The 22242-nt window shown below is 38.1% G+C and overlaps 5 protein-coding genes across 5 annotated transcripts; 3 read left to right on the forward strand and 2 right to left on the reverse strand.

Annotated features, from left to right (window-relative positions):
- Positions 1–33: 33 nt before the first annotated feature.
- Positions 34–19521, forward strand: LOC111597643 (ribonuclease P protein subunit p25-like protein). The gene is made up of 5 exons (XM_023312448.2): positions 34–233; positions 18668–18785; positions 18848–19029; positions 19091–19207; positions 19264–19521. Exons 2-5 carry the CDS (start codon positions 18678–18680, stop codon positions 19511–19513), a joined length of 657 nt encoding a protein of 218 aa, XP_023168216.2. The 5' UTR covers positions 34–233; positions 18668–18677; the 3' UTR covers positions 19514–19521.
- LOC111597637 (aromatic-L-amino-acid decarboxylase) lies at positions 598–3879 on the reverse strand. The gene is made up of 3 exons (XM_023312442.2): positions 3559–3879; positions 1462–2566; positions 598–1390 (listed from the first exon to the last, which is right to left on the reverse strand). The coding sequence occupies exons 1-3, from the start codon at positions 3686–3688 to the stop codon at positions 877–879; spliced, it is 1749 nt and encodes a 582-aa protein (XP_023168210.1). The 5' UTR covers positions 3689–3879; the 3' UTR covers positions 598–876.
- On the forward strand, positions 7196–8407 carry LOC111597640. Its single transcript, XM_023312445.2, has 2 exons — positions 7196–8113; positions 8175–8407. Exons 1-2 carry the CDS (start codon positions 7279–7281, stop codon positions 8237–8239), a joined length of 900 nt encoding a protein of 299 aa, XP_023168213.2. The 5' UTR covers positions 7196–7278; the 3' UTR covers positions 8240–8407.
- On the reverse strand, positions 9587–15969 carry LOC111597635 (tyrosine decarboxylase). Its single transcript, XM_023312440.2, has 8 exons — positions 15917–15969; positions 14864–15082; positions 13990–14297; positions 13494–13928; positions 13210–13424; positions 11721–11847; positions 9983–10491; positions 9587–9926 (listed from the first exon to the last, which is right to left on the reverse strand). The coding sequence occupies exons 2-8, from the start codon at positions 14991–14993 to the stop codon at positions 9689–9691; spliced, it is 1962 nt and encodes a 653-aa protein (XP_023168208.2). The 5' UTR covers positions 14994–15082; positions 15917–15969; the 3' UTR covers positions 9587–9688.
- Positions 19522–20283: 762 nt separating the features above from the next.
- On the forward strand, positions 20284–21758 carry LOC111597638 (FAD-dependent oxidoreductase domain-containing protein 1). Its single transcript, XM_023312443.2, has 2 exons — positions 20284–20549; positions 20607–21758. The coding sequence occupies exons 1-2, from the start codon at positions 20328–20330 to the stop codon at positions 21705–21707; spliced, it is 1323 nt and encodes a 440-aa protein (XP_023168211.2). The 5' UTR covers positions 20284–20327; the 3' UTR covers positions 21708–21758.
- Positions 21759–22242: the final 484 nt, after the last annotated feature.

The following is a 22242-nucleotide window of genomic DNA, read 5'->3' on the forward strand; positions in this document are numbered from 1 at the left end:
GGCTATCGATAGTTTGCGCTAGCCGGCAATCGTATTAATCGTTCAGCTGTGCGCTCACACATGTGGGTTTGTATGTTTTGTGGTTGTGGAAGGTTTGTGAATTTATTATAATTGAATTGTGTGCAAGTGCTAGACATATATTTACGAGCCCGTTGATGTTATTCGGAGTTAAAACCAACGTTTGTTTGAGCTAATACAGACAGACAGCAAGCGGGAAGGCATTAGCATTAAGGGTAAGTCGCACGCATTGTTGTTGTTTTACCGTTGATTTCTTGTGTGTTATTTTCTTGCCTGGGTTAATTATAAAAATTCCCGACAGTTGAGCACTTGACTTTGAATTATTGACACATAATTATTGATGTTTGTTATTTAAATCAGTCAAGTCAAATTGCATGCAAACAATTGACACGATCAATCAAGGGTGCACGATTATTGCTATCTCCCTTCCACTTTAGTTACAAATCGAAAGCTCTAAAAGCTCAACTTAAAATTTGTTTGCGAAATTTGCAACTTGTAAATAAAGTGAAAAAAGTTGTAGTTAATTATATATTTTTATTAAAAAAAGTCGCATATCAAATGCTAAGTAAATGTGTGTGTCTATAAATAAGTGGTTTTTTCTTTTGTTTTGTTTTGTTTTGTTGTTCATGAGAGCTTTGACTAAACATACAATGCATACAATAATATTGATATGTAGGAACCCAACAATAAATTAAATGAAAATTAGAAGCGCAACTTAAAAACTATATAAATATGTACTTAAATTCAAATTGAGCAAATTCAAATCGTTCGATTTTAGGTGCAGGCCTCATTGCAGCTCGGTTCTAAACTTCAATAAAAACACAGCTAATACTATCTACATATTTGCATATTCGTCCCTCAATTACTGGCTTCATCCGTGTCGACGTCGGAAATATCCTTTAGTTTTGTATTGTTATTTTGATTATCTTCTGCCGCCTGTTGAAAGTTTTGCTGTATCGTTTTGGGATCCACCACCAAAATGGGCGTACAGCCGTCCATAAGATGCTCGCTTTGACTCTGGAACTGCTCTCGTGATATGCTGCGTGTGAAGGAGAAACGCAATGACTTCGTCCGCGTAAGCTTCTTCTTGATGGGTGGCTTGCCAGAAACAGGCCCCGTTGGCTCTGAGCTGGTGCGTTCTGTTTCGGGTGTGGCTGGGGCGGAGCTGATCTCCAGCTGAACATCCCGCAGTATTTCCTCCGCAAAGCCTTTAATCTGATTCCACGCATCTAGTATATCCTTTTCTGTGGCATGCTCATACGTCACACAAAAGCGTATCACATAGCGTCCATTGAATTTAGCCGGCGTCATGTGCATCTTGCCTGAATGATTGATTTGTGCCAAGAGCAAATGATTGGGTTCATCGCCGGTGCTGCGGGGCGAATAAGATCAAATATAATATTGTAGTATGGAAGAGGAATTAGTTTTTGTGAGCAAACCTACCGCATGCGAAAGCACACCAGTCCCAGGTGAACATCATTGCGCACTTCGAAGCGTTCGTCCTTGCGCACCAGCATCTCGAATTTCTTGGCCAGCACCATGTGATTACGTATGTACTCCTGCAGTCCCTTCACGCCATATGTGCGAAAGACGAACCATAATTTGAGGGCGCGAAAGCGACGACTCAGTGGTATGCCATAGTGTCTGTAGTCCACTCCATTTATGTGCTCGTGTCTCAAGTACAGGGGATTCACATTGAGTGCGCTCTTCAGTACCATTACATCGCGCACCCACAAAGCGGATGCATCAAAGTTGGTCAACAGCAGCTTGTTGGGATTTGTGTTAAATGAATCGGCGTACTCCAGGCCAGCAGAGAACACACGCATCTCGGGCAGTATGAATGAGTTGCCAGCATAGGCGCCATCCACATGCAGCCAAATGCTCGACACCTGTCGGCACACCTTACCAATTTCGGAGATATCGTCGAAGGCACAGCCACCGGTGGTGCCCACCGTGGCGACCACAAAGAACGGCGTCAACCCTGCATTCGCATCATTCTGTATGGCCTGCTGCAGGAGATCCACGCGCATGCGTCCGCGTTCATCTGCATCGATGATGCGCAGCTTCACTAGCGCCATTTTGGTGGCCTTCTCCACGCTGGAGTGCGCCTCTCGGCTAGCATAGGCAATCAGATTGGGCAGAAAGACACTGTCATGCACGCTCGTATGACCCTTCAGTTCGTTAATTGCCCTCGCACGTGCTGTAATGAGGGACACCAGCACACATTCCGAAGCAGAACCTTGCAAAGCGCCGCCACCTGTGCTGCCAGGTGCATCCGAAATGAATGCCTTGGGCAGACCCAATGCCTTGGCATACCAGTTCATCACAATTGTCTCCAGCTCTGCGGCAGCCGGGCAACTGGCCCAGCTGAAGCCAATGGAGCCGATGGCACTGCTTAGCATATCGCCTAGCACCGAGGGAAAACTGTTGCCCGATGGAAAATAGGCAAAGAATTTCGGATGATTCCAGTGGACGACACCGGGCATTATCTTTTGCTCGAAGTCCTCGAGTACATCTTTGAACGACTCCGGTGACTGGGGCGCGTCAGCTGCAATGTAAACAAATCAAGCTCGTTAGTTGGCCCTGGCAAGAGTTTAGCTCAAATCTATAGTAGATATATATAGTATATATATAGTTTATATATATCGTTTAGCACCTATAAAGTTGTTGCTATACATTTTGTTATTTTTGGCAGCGTACGGAAAAGATCGGCAAGATTTGTGCTGAAGCAAATCTCTATCTACATTTACACCTGTGTGCGCGTGTGTGCAGGTATTCGCCTAATTAATTGATTTGTTTTGTTCAACTATAGAGAGATTGCGGTATTCATCAGACGTAAATATTTAGCTTAACTAACTGTGCGCAATTCGCTCGAAATTCGCTTGAAAAAGCACAAGTCTTATGACCCAACTGCCTGATGCCCCAAATCGGGCCCACGCCACACTGAAACATACAGTTTTTTATTAAAAAAAAAAAATACAAAAACAAAACCAAATATAAATTGTTGTTGATGTTTTTTCATGGATTCACGGTTACTATGTGGGCTTCTAGAGAGCTACAACTCAATTCGCATTGTTTGCTCGCAATTAGTCAACATGAAATCCACAAGTTTCTCAAGTGTCTGTTGAGTGGAGGTTTTTTTTTAAAATTTTATTTGTTGCTGTTGAGGATTTGTTTTCATTTTTTCTTGAATATTTTGTGTGAAGTGAAATTTATTTTTCGTTTTGCTAATTTGTTTAGAAGCCTTTAACTAATTGTTGTTTACTTGCGCCATCTCTCTGACTGGCAATATTTTCTAGTTTATAAACAAAATTTATAGTTTTCTAGATTGCATCAAGATAGCGCAAACATTTTGCCCATTTTTACGTTTTGAATGAATTTTACATTCCATTGACCACAAAAAAAATAAAATAAAAATAGCAAACCAAACAAATATTTATAATTACATCGGCAAATTTATACGCGCCTTATTTATAAATTGTTTGTAAATAGACTAGCTTAACTAGGTGATTTATGTGACTCTTTTGGCTTCTTTCTTACCTGGCAATAGTTTTTTCAAATATCCAGGATCTAGTGTCGGCGCCACGTCGCGCTCTTCAATATTGCTGCCATATTGACATATATAATCGATCACTTCCTTGCCATATTTGCGAAACTCTTCCACATTCATTTTGCTGTTGTTTTTTTATTAGAATTCTTTTGGCCACTTATCACTCTTGATTTTTTTTTTTTTTGAAATTTCTTGAACACTTTTACACTTGGCCCAAAGCTAGGCAACACTTGTATCTCGCTCACTTTAATCCGTTGCGTTGTCACGTTGTGCTCGTTGCAGCTTCCTTTGCGCGAATGACTCGCAGTTTGATGCTGCATTCGTTTTTATAACGAACGCACGCGCGTTCTCTTTCTCTCTCTCTCTGCTCGGCTCTGCTCCGCTCTCGCCTCTCACCTGCTCTCTCTCTCTATAGCTGTTGCTCGCTCGTGTTTGTTGTCTTCTTTCTCAAATTACCTGCTCTGTACTTTGCCGCCTTCGACTTATTGAAGTCGGTTTTTGGGAAACCCGCTTTTGCCAATTTGCTGAGTCTTCAGTTCGTTGCGCGCGCGCTTTGTGTAGGTTGTTTCGGTTAGTTTTTGAATTCAATTTGAGAAATAAAAAAATCCCTGCCGGGAAACATTATTTTATTTTAGCTTTTTTCTGCTTTGCTTGCCATAATTATATGGCTTGAATGCGAAATGAAAGGCCTTTCGTGCTGCGATATGAAACTAACTGAGTCTTTATTAATAGCACATTACCATTGGTTATGTAGAAAGACATATATATATTTATATGTATATATATAATTGAGTGCATGGTAAATACAGGTGGCTAAAGTGAAAAATGATTCAAGGAGTAGTTGGGGGAAATTAAGATAGTTTACTTTTGTTTATATTTGTCGAATGAATCAGAGCAATTATTGGCATAGGTTTGAGCACAGAAAAAGACCCGACAAGATTATGTGTACTAACTAAAATATTACGTATACGTAGCAAAATATTTGCCTATGAAAAGTATCAGGAAAAATAGCTTAAAGGGTAGTTAGGAAAATTGAGATATATTTTTTAGATGCTTATTGAGTAAATTAGTGGCATAGGTTTGAGTGTTATTTAAAAGCAAACACGGACAAAAATTACGCATACTTACTAAAATATTACGTATACGTCAAAGGTATTATAGGCAAACGGCTTATGAGCGACTGAGGAAATTGATGTAGTAAGTTTTTAAGATATTTATTATTTAATTATTGTCATTGGGTCAAGTTTAAATACACAAAATTATGCATACGTACTAAAACATTACGTATACGTAAAGCATATTGATATACAATGTTTATTTACATTTTATTTATTTATGCAAATTTAAATTACTTACATAATTAATATAAAACAAATATATAAATAGAGTAATTTATAATTTAAACTTTTTGCAATTTAGCTCAAAAAACTCTAAAATTTTTGTATACGAAAATGTTCATAAAAATTGAATATATTTTTCATATTATTTAAAAAAATATTTCACATAGTTCTAATACTTATATAAATGACTTAATATCTAAAAAGTATGATCTCTAAGTGACAATTAAAAGTTCAAACCACAATCATTTGTTTTAATGATTACTTAATAACAGCGAAATTAACATTTCGTTATGCATTGTTGCTTTTAATTAGTTTTACACAATCGTTGCCACGCCCACCGCAACTCGCGCGTTTCCCGTTCGAAAGCTTCAACCGGATTTGTATCTTCTTTTCAAATCGCTCTCCCTCGCTCTATCATTTTTATTTTAACCAACTTTCGGGGAACTTTTTGTATATAGGCACAAGACTAGTATTAGAAGACGTGCCTGGAATACGCATTAGACAATATGCAATAACTAAGAAGAAGTAGAGTGCCTAACTAATTCTCACCAAGCGTATTTAACTAAGCTCGTTGATTCTTTTATTTATTTTCCAAATTATTTTTTTTTTTGGGTTTTTGGCAACGGGGAATAACTTTTGACACATGCCTCAAAAGTGGCAAATAATTGAGTAAATACATAAGTTGGTAAAAATCATTAACATTTAAAAAGCTTTCGTGAGTGTGAGTGTGTGTGTTGTCAGATCCCTCCTAATGTGGCAAGCTATGACGTATTTGCCACTTCATTGGAATCTCGTCAGCCGAAGACCCGATTGCAATACAATTCATAAAGTGTGGAAGCGTGGGTGGCTGTGGGCGTGCGTGTAAATAGAACTCAGTGAATGCTTATGAATGCCTAAATAAAAGCATGAATGAATGGAAATGCTTTGTGTGCTAACTGTGAGTGCTATGTGTGTGTGTGTGTGCTAATTAGCTGAGTTAGTGCCTAGGGCTTATATAATTTGAACTAAACTCGCTAGATTCCAGAGTTCAATTTAGTTAGCTGCCGCCTTCATACATATTCAATCCAGCCAAGTCAAACACACTCTTTGGCTGAGTCATGCGCGCACGCGCCTTCGGCCTGGGCAAAGTGCGGTCTCTGCGAGACATTGACTGTGGATGACTTTGCGTATTTGCTGTTTGGCCACGGCCTGACGATCTGCTTTTTGTCGGCTTTATGACCAACTCTACACACACGCAGAGTGCGGCTCGAGACTTTCATTCACTCACAATGCGAATGACGTCGTTTGTCTAAATATAAATCGCATATTCAGTTTACGCGGTCACACTTCAAATTGCCCGAGGCTCCGAGGCGTCCATCCGCCTGGCACCATCCCAGAGTCGAATTGATTACCAAAATCGTTGCGTCTGGCCCATTAATTATAAGATATTATATAGTTGGCACTGCCAAACACCAATAAAATAATAATAAAAAAAAACCATTCATGGCTCATGCCAAGATTTGCGTTCATCATTTCGCTTGACAACGCAGCTTATTCTTCTTCTATTTTCTTCTGGCTTCTTCTTGTTCTACTTTGAATTTCGTGAATTTCACACGTTTGGCATTCCATTTATGTTAGCTGGTTTGTTATTTCGATATATGTTAATCTCTCCTCAGATTTATATTTCAAAAATCTTTTATGGCTCTTTTGCTATCGTTTTGCACTTCATTTGATTTTTACGATTGTGATTTTTGGCTTTATCGGCGCCAGTAGCCTTAACATTTATTTGATTGTTAATTGAAAGCCTTTGCGCGAGCTTTGAAGTTATTTTTGGGCTAAAGATTTCATGAATCTTTGAAACTTTTGGGCCTAACGAGTTCAGAGACGAATTTCTGGGAAATGGTGAACTGAGCGTACCATGGTTAAATGGCTTAAAGCGATATATTCGCATATATGTGACAGAATTCAATCAATTATTTCAAAATGGCAATGTATTTTTGTAATCCGAAAGCAATGCTACAGTTTATATCAGATATATTTATATAAATATAATTGTGCACATTCGAAATAAAATTATATAATATATAAAAAATAATAAAATAATATAATGTACTTTAAACAATTTTGTATTATTTTAAATAATAAAATTGCGCAATATATTAAGTAAAAAATAGTGTTTATTATATATCATATTATATTATTTTATTATTATTTTATTTATTTATTTTATAATATATTAATCATTTTTTACGTCCTCTATGTAATCTAAAATAAGAGACTAATTGATGTAAACCTTAACATATCTGTATAACTTTGCATAATATAGAAATAAACCTGGCTAGCCTTGATCTAAAACTCTTCCTACATGTAGTTTCTTAAGAAATTGTTGCAATGCGTTGTCACTTGTGCTATCTATGGCTTTGTAGCTTTGTGGTAGCAAACCCTGGGGCTAATGTGGATAGGGTATCGATGGATAAGCTCGGCTTTCACAATAACTACAATGCCATTGTGCGGGATTTAATCAAGAACTGGGAGTCACCGATCGTATATCTGCGACAGTTGGGCTATCTGCCCAATGACTATGAGGATACATCAAAGATTAAGCCGAATTTGGATGCTCTAATGAGTCGCATCGAACACGATGATCAACAGAATAACTTGCGCACAGAAGATGACAAAACCAAAGAGCAATTCTGTGCAACAAATGGTGGCAAAACGTTGCAACTAAAGATGAAAAAGAAGAAGAAGCGAAAGGCCGTGTTACAGCCAAAGAAAAGCAAACGTCGCGAACGTGACGCAACGGGCACACAGAAAGTCAACTATCCCTCCGTGGAACATCTGTTGGCCATGACGCAGAATGCGAAGCCATCAGTTGAAGCCGTGCCTCAAGTTAAGCAGTCGTTGTCACAGCCAAAGTCAGTGGAAGAGATTCATAACTCGAAGCTGCAGCTGCCTAGCCAACTGTTACAGCAGCGACAGCAGCCAGCAGTGCAGAAGCCAGTTGCCGATGCTAAAGCAAATGATAATCTCTTGCAGCGTCTCGTCAAGAAAATCAGAACGAACGCTGACCATAAGTCACTGGAGGTCCCTCAGCCAAATATCGTTCTGAAACAATCGCCAATTGAAGCCCATAACATGCTGAAGCTACTCAATGACAGTCCTGACAAGAGTGTGTCCACTTTCCTGGGCAGGAAACAATTCAATGGAGAGCTCAGCCCGACGACGAGTATGTATAGCACACTGCTTAAATCCATTGATAAATCCGCTATCCATTCAGTTCAATCTAGTCGCCCGGCTACGGCGCAATCTGAAGTCAAGATTGATACGGAAATTGAAGCACCGCAATAACTAAATTGGGATATACAAAACAAGCGGCTCAAATAGACCTCGCCCATGGCCAAGGACTCCTATGTTGATAAACTGGTGCGAATATCTTATAGAAGAAGCAAAACGAAAATATGTGATAAAACCAAAAAAAATTTGAAACATCTTTAATTCATTTACTCACTACCATTCATTTTGTCTACATATAATATATTTTTGGAAAAAAATTTTTTAATTGGTTTACCGACTGATTCATAAGCCAATTTCCAATTGCTTTTGCCTCATTCGGGCAACGGCATCATCGCAAAAATTGCTTTGAAAATTATGTTTTGTTTACGGGCAAAAAATCACAGTAGTAAATCAACTATTTACAATGTACATCTGTCTAAATATATGTTTACGATATTGTCTTCAGCGTAATTGTGCCGGACTCACGAAAAAAAATAATCATAGCCGCTCGTGTCCTAAATAAAAACTGTGCCTCAGCACACGTTAAGGAAATGCTTCGCTATCCATCTTCATTAGATTAGCGAATCTTTTTTAGCTTGAATTTGACATCATCTTTTGTTCTATAATTATACTTTTTTTTGTTAAAATAAACTATAATACTTGGTAAAATATATATAATATAAGGTGGGTGTATGCAAATTGTATTTGATGTGAGTTGAAATTCTTGGAGTTGGATTTTGTGCTGTACGTGTTAGGCGGAACAAGTTTAAGTAATATTATTAACTTTAATTTAAATTATTGTTATAGATTAATTAGCATGTGCATAAGTTAGGGTATTTATATAAGACATAACATAACTTAAAAGATAACTTATCTTATTCATTCACACAAACAGTTTGCGAAAAGAAAAAATTGATAATTTTGCTTTTATTTAAATTAAAGTTTGTAGAATGCTCGCTTCATGAGGCAGATCAAATCATATCAGCAAAATATTAATTTATTTTATTATATTTTCATTTTAAAAAATACAGGATATATAGAATATATAAATAAGATTTTTAAATAAAAAGAAAAAAATCAAACTAAAATATATTTTTTTAAATATTATTTATATAATTTATTTTTATAAATATTTGTATTTATATGTACTTTTGTTAATATATATTTATTTTTAAATATTATATTTATATATATTTTTTCGCATATATTTATTTATTTATTTTAAGAAAACACAATTTCAAACGGTGCGTAATATGCTATTTATTGTAGGTATATTAAGTTAAGTTATCTTATAAATAGATCTATTGAGCAGCAAACAAAATTTGGAGTTGACTAAAAGTTGACTAGGTTAGTTAGTATTTGTCATACCAAATATCGATGCATATATATCTGAGCTGAGTATTTATAAGGAAACTTCATTAAATTGTAAATTGGTCTAGAATTCAACTAGGAGGCGTTAGGTTACGCGCGCATTTAATAGTTTTCGATTAGTTTTTCATTTTTGTCTTTGGTATTCATATTAAGCTTTTCAATTGTGATTTTCTCGGGTGGAGGATGCCTTACGCAGAACCATGGGCGATTTGCGTGGCGATTGCAACTGCTGTTGCTGCTGTTGATAATGTTGTTGTTGTTGCTGCTGCTGCTGCTGTTGCTGTTGCTGTTGCACATTCACAAAGCCCGTCTCGTTCTCAGGCGAGGGCGAAGAACCAGCGCCCGAATTGCGACGCGATGAAGTCGGACGCACATTGGTGTCCAAGTGTCGAAAGCTGTGCAAGCATTAAGCACTCAAAGAAGAGAAGCGAAACAACTAAAGAAAACTTACCGCAACGAGCAATTGCTGCCCTTCTCCTCGTTGTTGCTGTTGAAGAGAAAAGCCAACGGCCAGGATATCCAGGAGTTGTGATCCACCGAGCTCTGAGTGCGTATTATGGGTGCACTGCCGCGACTGATCACCGGCGAGGGCAGCTCCATGGAGAGTTTCGGTGTGCCCGCCTTGTTGATAGCCGGATTATAGATCTTCGGATCACTGACCATGCGTACGAAGAAGGAACGCTTCTGTGCGAGCGTGTCCTGTTTCTTGCGATTGATGATCTCGGTGATTTCGTCGTGCTGCTCCTTCTCCAGCAGCTCGTTGGCAAAGTCGACTATGGTGTCCCAGGCGTAGTCAATGTCCTCGGCAGTAGCATTCTGTGCCACCGCACAGAATCGTATGATATAGCGCTCGTTAACGCTGGCCGGAACCATATGCAGTTTGCCCGATTCATTGATGGCGCTTAACAGTTTCTCGTTGAGCTTGTCGCCGCCCTTGAGGCGAAAGCAAACCAAGCCCAGCTGCAATTGAACAGTTGAATGAAACTCCAGTCAATAGATCTAATCGCTATTGTTGGCAGTAAACAAAAAGAATAAATATCAAATAGTTTTTGGCTTGAAATGACTTTGCGTATACGCAATGTGAACGCCTTATTACGTGATGTGACGTGCGTTTGGTCATGGAAAAAAAGGCCAATCGCATTTAGTGGCTAAGAAACGGAGGCCCTCAAGCAGCTGTCAATTGGTGCGTCATGTTTCAGTTAACATACCCTGTAGTTGGGGGTGTGCGCTTAAGGGTAGGTTGTTGCAGGTAGAGCTAGGCGTATTTTTGAATATTTTCGACTGCTAAAAATCATAAGAGGCGTCAGAGTTAAGCAATATTTTCAGACTTTCTCTGCGTTAAACTACTCGAATGTGGATTTAAAGAGGAATGTTGTAGGTAGAGTTAAGATATTTTTGTGCAATATCTGAAGTAAATATTAACTTGAGTTTATTTTTACTTTAGTTAAGATGATATCTGCATTATTATCATATATAATATATCTCCATATATAATATATTGCCATTGTTGTTAAACACAATTAATGCCTTTCATTAGATACAACTTTTATACCTAATTCTTTTTATTTTTATACCTAATGTGGTACTCTAAGGAAGATAATAGGGATAAATGCAGATATTGCTTAGTTGCAAAATTGAAGATTGGCATATTCAACAGGGTATCTGCTCGTCGAGCACATTCCTCTCTAAATATTCACACTTCTTGTTTCTGCTTCTTCTCCTTCTTCTTCTGTTTGGACTGCCTCTAAACAAAATTGTGTATGCCAATTATGCCAAAACACTTCAATTACCCGATTTTCGCAGCAGTTTCGATTGGAATTTTGGCATTTGGCGTGCAATTCCGCACGTTCGTCGTCGTCTTTAGTGAAATTTGAAATAGTTTTACAAGCTCCAAAGACAAATTTCATAATTGAATTTTAGTTAAGTCAAAGTCAATGTTATTTGCGTCAGTCGCTGGCAATATAACCAAACAATTTCCTCAACCACAACAGCAACAACTTTGATAAATGTTTAACATGCACAACAATAGCTCGCACACCCACACATCGCGATTATAAAATGTAGAGAAAAAATGTCTATATATAAATAAAACTTGCTGTGCGTAAACAAAAAGTGCTTTGAACTCGTTACATGATTAATTGCTGTATTGGGCCAAGACCATAAACTGAAATGGACAAAATGTAATTCACCTTGACTTGATTACAGATCTCGAAACGTTTATCTTTGAGCACCAGCTCCTCAAAGCGCTTGGCCAATTTGATATGATGTCGTATATAATGCTGTAGTCCGGATATGCCATAAGAGCGTAGCACAAACCTGTGAAGATTCGTAAATAATAATGGATGTAGCTAAGAGATATAGCTGTTATATAGTAGAACATAAAAGATATTGTATATGGGATGTGGAATATGGAGAGTGAGTTAGGAAGTGTATGAGGTATGAGGTATGAGGTATGAGGTATGAGGTATGAGGTATGAGGTATGAGGTATGAGGTATGAGGTATGAGGTATGAGGTATGAGGTATGAGGTATGAGGTATGAGGTATGAGGTATGAGGTATGAGGTATGAGGTATGAGGTATGAGGTATGAGGTATGAGGTATGAGGTATGAGGTATGAGGTATGAGGTATGAGGTATGAGGTATGAGGTATGAGGTATGAGGTATGAGGTATGAGGTATGAGGTATGAGGTATGAGGTATGAGGTATGAGGTATGAGGTATGATGTATGAGGTATGAGGCATGAGGTATGAGCTATGATCTATGAGGTATGAGGTATGAGCTATGAGCTATGAGCTATGATCGATCTTTGAGATGGATCTTTGATTCATATTTTCAAAAGTAGGTCATTTACACAACTTCTTAAAGTTCAGCTGCCTGAATCCCTTTCTCCAACGATCAGGTGTGATTTATTTACTTAAAGCTTACTTAGATTATAAATCATATTTCCTAGTAAAAATATTCGCTAAAATTTTTTTGAGCTTGATTTTACCTCTTAACTTGTCTATTGATTGATCAAAGAAACTCACAGCTCTATCAGTGCAAAAAAGTATTTATTTTTTGAACTACTCCATAGATTAATAGATTAAAAATGCATCTGGTGGACAAAGCAAAAAAAAAGGAAGAGAATAGACTGTCTTAATCAGCCAGGACCTGCCTAGTTTTGCAGCATGATCACTGTTGATCTCATTACCAGCATTGTATGCTTCGCCAAGTCGACATTCGATCTGCGTCACCTGCTTGTTCCTTTCCCATAACCCATATACTTCAGCTCAAATATATATTGCCAAGTCATCTGCAGCTTATTAAATAACTCCGAAATAGCTTAAGTGTTTCCTATGAAATATTCGCAATAGTCATCAAAAGCATGGCAGCAAAGTTCAGTGCATAAAAGAATACTGGTACACTAATGATTGTAGTTAGGCTTAGGTGCGTCTCTACATCATCATCATCTGCTTCTACTGACAAAAATTGTTGTTTTTATAACTAAGTCGCGAGCAAATAATAAAGGCGCATGCTTGAAGTCAAGTATGCTCGTGGCTAAGCAACAAGTTTGGCACTCCACAAAAAAGTAGAAAAAAAAAACTAAAAACATAAATAAATAAAATATTTGACAATAGTCAACAAAGTCATTTACGCCTCGGCTGTCGCCTAAAGGGTCGCTCTTTTTTGGATACATACCACAGTTTCAGTGAACGAAAGCGACGGCTGAGTGGAACTCCCCAATGACGATAGTCGATGGCCGCATCCGAGTAGCCGTGCTTGAGATACAGCGGATCGACGACGAGAGCTGATGTCAGACGGATGCGATCGCGCACCCAAAGCGTCGAGCAGTCAAAATTGGTCAGTAGCCATTTGTTGGGATTCGTGTTGAATGAGTCAGCGAATTCGATGCCCTGTTTATTAGCATACTGAACTGCTTAGACAAGCGACAATTGATTGCACGTTTACAGTGAGATATGTACCTTGAGCAGCGGCTTGAGCTCGGGGCAGATGAAACTGTTGCCCGCGTAGGCAGCGTCGACGTGCAGCCAGACGCAGGGGAACTTTTTCAGCTCGTTGCCAATTTCGGGCAAATTGTCGAATGCACAGGAGCCGGTGGTGCCCAGCGTGGTGGACACAAAGAACGGCACCAGCCCCTGCAGTTCATCCTCCTCCATGGCCTCGCCAATTGTTTGGCCACGCAGGCTGGCATTCTCGTCGGGCTCCAGAATTCGCAGCTTCACAAAGCAGATCATGGCTGCCTTTTCCACACAGCTATGCGCCTCCTTGGAGCAGTAGGCCATCAGCTTGGACAACAAGTGCCCCTCCTCGACGAACGGATGCTGTGCCTTGAGGCGCTTCAGTGCCTGAGCACGTGCCGCCAGCATTGTGACCAGCACGCACTCCGAGGCGGATGTCTATGCCATCAATGCCAAGCTATAAATTTTGTTCGCCAATAAACAAGTGTAAAGTGTTTACCTGTATAACGCCGCCGCCGGTGCTGCCCTCCTTGAGGGCCAGAAAATGATCCGGCAGCCCAATCGCCTTGCCCAGCCAATCGAGCACGATGGTCTCCAGCTCGGTGCAGGCGGGACTGGCTGCCCATGAGAAGCCAATGCAGCCGATGCCATCGCCCAGCATATCGCCCAATATCGAGGGAAACGAATTGCCCGCCGGAAAGTAGGCATGGAACCGCGGATGCTGCCAGTGTGTAACGCCTGGCATTATCTTATCCTCCACATCGTTCATAATCTGATCCCAATCCTCGGGCTCCTGTGGCGCTTCAGCTTTATATTGAAAATAGATTACGTTATTAGAAAGAGAACTGTATAGAGCTTAAAAGAATAAAAGTTGAACTTGGCTAAATGGAATAAAAAAATATAGGTTTTGGTATTAAATATTTAGAAATATTTAATACAGGAAAAATCTTTTTATAAGCTTTCGACTTTTTATCTAAATATATTTTTCTCAAAAAAATTTTGTTTTTATTTGATAAATCTTAAAATATACAACTAAATATTGTGTTTTATAAAATTTTATTTATTTAAATTAAATATTTAACTAGAAACATCATTTAAAATTTTAAAATATGTATCGAATAAATGATATTTCAGATCTATAGAAAAATTGGCGTTTTAAAATTTATTTTGTTTATTCTTTTATGCCCAAATGAAATGGAAAACAATTAAATATAATTATTTTCATATTTTTACAATAATTTTTAAGCATTTGCGAATTGCGCAATTAACAACTTTTAAATTATACTTAAATTAACATTTTTGTTCAGTGAGACTTTTAATGTATATTTATATAGAAATTATAAATATATATATTTATATATATGCCCACTTACTTGGCAACAGATGCCTTAAATATCCGGGCTCCACGCTGGGCGTAACACGCCGTTCACCCAAGGTTTCCAGATAATTGCAAATGTACTCGACCATTTCCATGCCACGTTTTCGAAATTCGGTGCTATCCATCTTTGTTCCGTCTTACTTCTCTATATAATTGTGATATATATATTTGTTTATATGTTCTTTTTCTGTCTGTGATATTTTGAGTGAGTCGACTTGTAAGCGTGTTGTAAAATTAGAAAAACAAAATGTGGAAATTTTATTTGAAAATATTATTTCAATATTATATATTTATCGACATTGTCAAAAAATTTGTTTTAAAGATTTCATAACTTGATGTATATATCTACATTTTATTTTTGTAGATATATAGATTTTTTCTTTAGTTTTAATTGTTATATTCTTATTCGTTGTTTTATAAAATTATATAAAAACATGCAAATGTCAATAGGAAGCTTTGTTTTTTGACGAAAAACATTTTTTTATTAATTCATTATTTTTTTTTAATTTATTATAATTATTATTTATTTAGATTTAGATATTTGGCAATATATATATTTTTAAATTGTTTTAGAATTTTTTGTTCTATTATTTTCTATTAATATATTTAAATCTCTAAACGATTTGTTAATTTTTGTAATGTCGCACTTAGATATTTTGTTTTTCGCTTATTTTTGGAAAATACTTATATATTTCCCTAGCAACATTTAACATTTTGTTTATTTATTTTTGTTAGCTTTGGCCTTAGACAGTTAGTTAATTAATTTAGTTGGCTTTTTATTTGTGCTTAATGCTGTTGTCGGCTGTTCAAAATTGTTGTTTTCTTTAATGAGTTGTGTTTTATTAACATTGTAGTGGCACTAACAAATTGCCACCTTTAATTAGTGTGTGTGGGCGTGTTTGTTTACAATTAAAATTGGTTCTGAATTAAGTTTATTCCAAATGGTTTTGCACACATTTAACAATTGTCGATTGCTTGCACTATTTTATTTTTTAATGGACCATTAATATGTATGCCTGTTGCCACTGCCACTGACACTGCCACTTACTGCTTGCAGAAGTCGTTTTTGGCCGCGTGTATCAACCGTTGGCCACGGCTTGCAAACCTCAAATGATCCTGGCTCTGCGGTTTGGCCAGGAGCTAAGCTCGGTTCCGCTGCCTGTTGGCATGTCTTATGAATGCAGAGGGGTGTCAAGTGGGCAGTAGGTCGACTCGACCCCTAAACTGTGCTGCGTATTAGGGTTGGGTTGCAAATAAATGAAATATTTGCGCTGCACAGTGGATGCTGTGCAAAATAAAAGTGACAGAAAAAGGCAAATAAAAATTGAATATAATAAAAAAAAACTGAATAAAGAGAAAATAAATAAAAAAAACTGAAATAGAGAAAAATAAATTAATCATTTATCTATAACAAAAATTTAATATAAAATAACAAAATTTATTTCTTGACTTTTATTGAATATTTATTTTCAATATTCAATTTCTTAAATTTATCAAAAAGATTTTTTTTTTAAATCTCTACTATATTTCACTTATATTCTGTTCCCACGTTTTGATCTCTATTAAACTTTTAGAATAATAAAAGTTAAGGATATAATTCATGGCTAACACGCTGTATTGTATGTGTGTAAGTGTACGTGTGCGTATGTATGTGTATGTGAGTGTGCGTGCAAATATGCAGCAGCGCAACGTCTAAATCTAATTTAAAGCCTTTTGAAGTAATTTACGAATTTAACTTAATTTATATAATGTTAATTCAAAGTACGTGCTTATTTTATTGTCAACAGACAAGTCTCACACACACATACAGAGACTATTTATATATAGATGTTTTGCAGCAAGCCTCCTCAATTACAAACAGTTTGTCCTTTTGCCTTATGCGCTACGCTCGTTTTGTTAATAACTTCCGCACAAAATAGAAATACACTGCTTAACACCAGAAATGTTACGCAGCAATATGATAATTTGATAAAAAATATAATTATATTAATATTAAAATATAATATCTTATTGATATATATATTTATGTATATTTTATATTTATTTATTATATGTTTATGTATATTTATTTAAGCATATTACATTATATTTATATTTATAAATATTTCTTGCTTTTCATTACATTTTACTATTATTTTACTATTATTTTATTATTATTTTAAAAATTACTATTTACTTTTTTTATAATTTGTGTTGGAATCATTGTATTTTTATATTTTTATTTATTTGTTTTTATTTTTATTTAATTGTAACAAATGTAAGTTTTTAAAATTATTTTTACTTTTTTAATTTCATTTTTTTTGTCAATTTTTTGTTTTTGTTTTTATTATTTTATGTATTCTATTTTGTGTTTTTAAATATTTATACTGAAATTCTGTTGCACAGTGTTATATTTGTGTATAATGTGCTTTATGAGAATGGCGTTGATAATATGATGATAATGCTGCTGCCAGTTGAGTTCATAATAATAATCATGATAATGATGATAACGATGACGTTCTCAATGAGACAGTCAGAGCAGTGCCTGTCATCTGGTATTTCGCAGGCATTCCTCGTAACATTCCAAAGCCAGCTTCCCACTCGCTTTTATTTTATTTCATTTTTTCTCTTTTCTCTTCCTATTTCTGCTGCATTGAACCCAAGAATAGTCTGCGTTTTCATCTTGCTGTAGGACATACGTTAATTGTGTGTGTGAGTGAGTGCGTGGGTGTTTGATTGGGTCATGAGATGCCACCCACAGCCCCACGCACAGTTTTGTGAAAAGTTCATTAATAAACTTTCGTTTGCTGCTGTCGAATTCAGAGAGCTCTCTGCATTCACGTTCCCATTTCCAATTCCCTTGCCCCATTTATTCTGCCTTCAACTAAATGTTGTTTAGCCTCAACAAGTGGCATGCTCCTTGTGTGTGTTAGTGTGTGCGGGCTTGCTCTCGTTCTGCTCCTGTGTTGGTTGTCATCCTTGTTGTCTAGAGCCCGACACCAACAGAATTTTATTTAATGGGAAATTTCTGCTGCAGCCGCGCGCATTTAATTGCTGTAGAAATGCTTTTTTATTGACTTTTACTTGAACTCCTCTTCATGCGGCATGCCCAAACGCGCTACAGCGCGGCTCAGTTGCTAAGGTTTGAATTAAGATTTTGGCCTAAATGGTAATAGATTTATTGGATAACACAATTTAATAAATTGATTGATTAATTGACTTATGTAAAGTAAATTTGAAATGGCAGGAAACTTCAATAAGTCTTCTCCTTTCTATGGTGTTTTAGCTTTACAGTTTTTAAGTTAAAGATCTTGATTTGAAATATATATAAAAATAGCAATAGGACCCTCTGCAAGTATTAAGTTATTGGCAAAAATTCTGGTATAATGTTTTCTTTAAAGATTCTATCAAGCTTGAATATAATTTATTCCTTAGCTATTTATAATTATTTTGCATATTTAAATAAATTTTTGTAAATATTTATTCAGTGAACACTGACTAAATCTCAAGTAGAGCCAACACAGTTCGCCTAGGCCGCACCTGTTGCTTGTTTGGCGTGGGTTTTTTTAGCGCTTGGCTTTGCTCGAGCCGCTAGCGTCTCATAAAGCAATTATGCAATTTGCACAGACTGTCGTGACAATAACTGCGCAGGACAGTTTATGAGTGGATGGATGAGCTCTCAGGCATCCTAGCAGCAGCGGAAAAGCTGTTATTATTATGCTTGATTCTGGTTCAAGGTTGCTGCCGTAGGCTCCTATATACTAGAAATTCGTATACTAATCCAGTTGTTTAGCTAATCGCTTTCATTTAATGCCTATAGGTTCGGCAAAATGATGCACTATCGCAAGGCCGAGAATGTGGAGCAGGAGCTGAGCAAAAATGATTTACCTTTTGAGAATTGCATGCCAAAGGCGCACAAGGATTTTCTCTGGATGCACGTAAGTGATTCAAGGTGTTGTTGTACTCTTTCTGAACGATTATTTTCAAATCCATTCAACAGGTCAAGGGCGGCACCAAGGTGAGCAATGTGATTGGCTATGCACAGTCGGCGCTGGATAAGGGCGAGTACCGTAGCCTTGTGTGGAGCGGTTCTGGTGGCGGCGTTGTTAAGACCATATCCTGCGCCGAGGTGCTCAAGCGTAGCCATCCGCTGTACCAGGTCACGCGCATGGCCTATACAAGGTAAACTGTTAGACTATAGTTAACTGAGCCTTGTCTAATATATATCATTTTTTTTTTGCAGCGTGGAGGAGCACTGGAAACCACAAATGGATGGCCTCGAGGAGATCGTTGTCAACCGCAAAATACCCACATTACACATACTCATGAGCCTGGACGAACTGCCCGATAGTATAGATGGGTTCGTGCTGGCTACAATTGTAATTTTGATTGTTTCTTATTGGTTTTTCTTTACAGATTACAGAAGCCCAACACAACTAGCGATTTCTGGCAGCACGATGAGCCGCCTGCCCCTAGACCAGCGCCTGCTCATAGATCAGCGCCTGTCAATAGACCTGCCGATGCAAATAGATCAACGCCTGCAAGAGGCACAAATAAACGACAAAGGTTTGGACGCAACAAATCACAGCAGCAGCAGCAAACGCAACACAATCAGCAAAGTCAGAGCAAGTCTGCAACCGAGAGTGCAGCTAGCGAACATTCTTAATTTTATTTTTAAATTAGCTTTGGTTTAAATAAATAATAATTAAGCTACTAAGTGAAGCGTTTTCTATGAGGATTGGCAGTCTTCTAAATATTAATATAGATGATAAACATATATCATGAGCGTTTTTCAGCATATTTAAATTTTTGAAAATTAATTTTCTAAACATTGCGAGTCGTGATACGTTCATAGTCATTGCAGCCTTATACAAATTCTATAGCATACTTTTAAGCTGCACAATTAAATCCATTAGGCGCAGCCCTTTAACATGAGCAGCAGCTGTCGCTTTACGGGCGCTTTAACAGTCTGTTAGCAGCCAAGCACTTAACATTTTCGCTGCGCCTTATGGATATGCAATAAAAATTTTACACAAGGATCTTTTATTTAAACTTACCCTTGCCAGTTAGTTTTGGTCTTTTTTATTATATTTTTAGAGTATATTATGTTTATAGAATATAAAGATAAGAGCCGTATTTAAAAAGTCGGGGCTATTCAAAAACATGTGAAAGCTTTTACTAAAATATATTTAAAAATAAAAGTAAAATATCTGATAAATAGATTTTTAGCCTCAACGCCCTGATGAGTGGCCAGATTATCAGCAAGTCGCGTACGCCCCGCGTATTACAGCGCATCCTAAAATCAACAATGTCACACGATTACACTTTTATAATATTTGTGTAGATAGACTTAATCGTAGCATTGTTAAGCCACTATCATTTATTTACTTGAGTTGATAAGCGTCGAGAAATCTAATCGGTGCTCGTGAATTGATTGCCATGGCACTCAATTGGCAAGACGTCGCAGTGTTGTTGCAAAAATGATTCGGTTGGGACGTGTTTTGCGAACGGCTGCAGTGCAGCATCAGTTGCGGTCGCTTAGCGGAAAGCAGGCACCTGCAGCTGGCGGGGATTCGATGCCCAAACAATGTGATGTTCTGATCATTGGAGGCGGCGGCATGGGCGCCTCCTCGGCCTACTGGCTCAAGAAGAGAGCAGAGCAAAAGAAACTGAGCGTGCTGGTTGTGGAGCGAGATTCAGGCGTAAGTTGCGTCCAAAAACGCTAAAGACCACACACTAAGGTGTGCTTTCTCCCACAGTACACGACTGCATCGACTGTGCTGTCAGTGGGCGGCGTGCGGCAACAGTTCTCGCTGGCGGAGAACATAAATATGTCGCTGTTTGGTTACGATTTCATATCCGACTGCCGCAGTCATTTGGGCGATGTGGAGTTGAACTTTCAGCCACATGGATATCTGATCTTGGCCAGCGCGAATGGCGCCGAAATTCTCAGTCGCAACTCTAAGCTGCAGAATGAACTGGGCGCCTGCAATGAGCTGCTTGGTCCGGCTGCGTTGCGCAGTCGCTTTCCCTGGCTCAGCACACAGGACGTCGAGCTGGGCTGCTACGGTCTCAACAAAGAGGGCTGGTTTGATCCTTGGGCCTTGCTAATGGGCTTCAAGAAGCAGGCACGCGCCTATGGTGCTCAGTTTGCCAATGGAGAGGTGACGGGCTTTGAGTACAATTCAGCTGGTCAGCTCTCTGCTGCTGTGGTGACCTCTGCCGATGATAGCAAACACACTGTGAAGTTCGACAATTGCGTCCTGGCTGCGGGCGCACACTCTGGGCATGTGGCACGTCTGGCCAACATTGGCACTGGCAAGGGGCTGCTGAGCGTTCCGTTGCCCGTGGAGCCACGCAAGCGTTATGTCTACGTCTTCAATACGCAGGGATGCAATTGTCCGGGCATAGCCACGCCTATGACCGTCGATCCCGATGGCACGTACTTCCGACGCGATGGCCTCGGGGAAAATTTTCTGTGCGGTCGCAGTCCGGCGGATAATGAGGAGCCCAACTGTGATACGCTCGACGTTGACCATGGCTACTTTGAGTCCGATGTTTGGCCCACACTGGCCAGCCGTGTGCCCGCCTTCGAATCGGTCAAGGTGCAGAGCAGCTGGGCCGGCTACTACGATCACAATTGCTTCGATGCCAATGGCATCATTGGACGGCATCCGCACTACAGGAATCTGTACATCGCTGCTGGCTTCAGTGGCCATGGCATACAGCAGACGCCAGCGGTGGGTCGGGCCATTGCCGAACTTATATTAGACGGAAAGTATGGAACACTTGATCTCAGTCGATTGGGCTTTGAGCGTCTGGTGGCCCAGCAGCGCATGCTGGAGGCGAACATTGTCTAGAAACTGGAATATGTAAATAAATAATTAGTTTCTTGTTTCGATTTATTGTAATTGTTCGGCTTTCTTTTTTCTTTTCTTTTGTATTTTTTTTTTTGTTTTTCTGGTTTTTGTTTATAGTTTATGATAGTAAACTTCACTTAATAGTTTTTGTTACAACTGCTTTTCCGTTTCATTAAGAGGGCTTTTCGTTTGCTTGGGAAAAAGGAAAAATCTATTGTGCCTAATGGGTGTGAGTGTGTCTACGTATAATTTATTTAAAATAAAAATTTAATCATATATATAATCATTAAACGATTACGGAATCAAGTGACGCATCGTTCGATTTGTAGTTGCCATGTTTAAACTATTTTGCGGTTGTTAATAATTATATAGATTTTTATATATTTGTCGTTCGAACTACATACACAAGAATTTGCAAAATAAATTTTGTTTTGTTTTGTTTTTCTTTCTGTCTCTTAAATATGCCGCTCAATTCGAATTTCCATTTGTTTTGTTTTCTGTTTCTGGTCGCTCGGGTTGTGAACCAAAAAACATA

Source organism: Drosophila hydei, unplaced genomic scaffold (assembly GCF_003285905.1).
Source record: "Drosophila hydei strain 15085-1641.00,03,60 unplaced genomic scaffold, DhydRS2 tig00008122-arrow-pilon, whole genome shotgun sequence".
NCBI lineage: Eukaryota > Metazoa > Arthropoda > Insecta > Diptera > Drosophilidae > Drosophila > Drosophila hydei.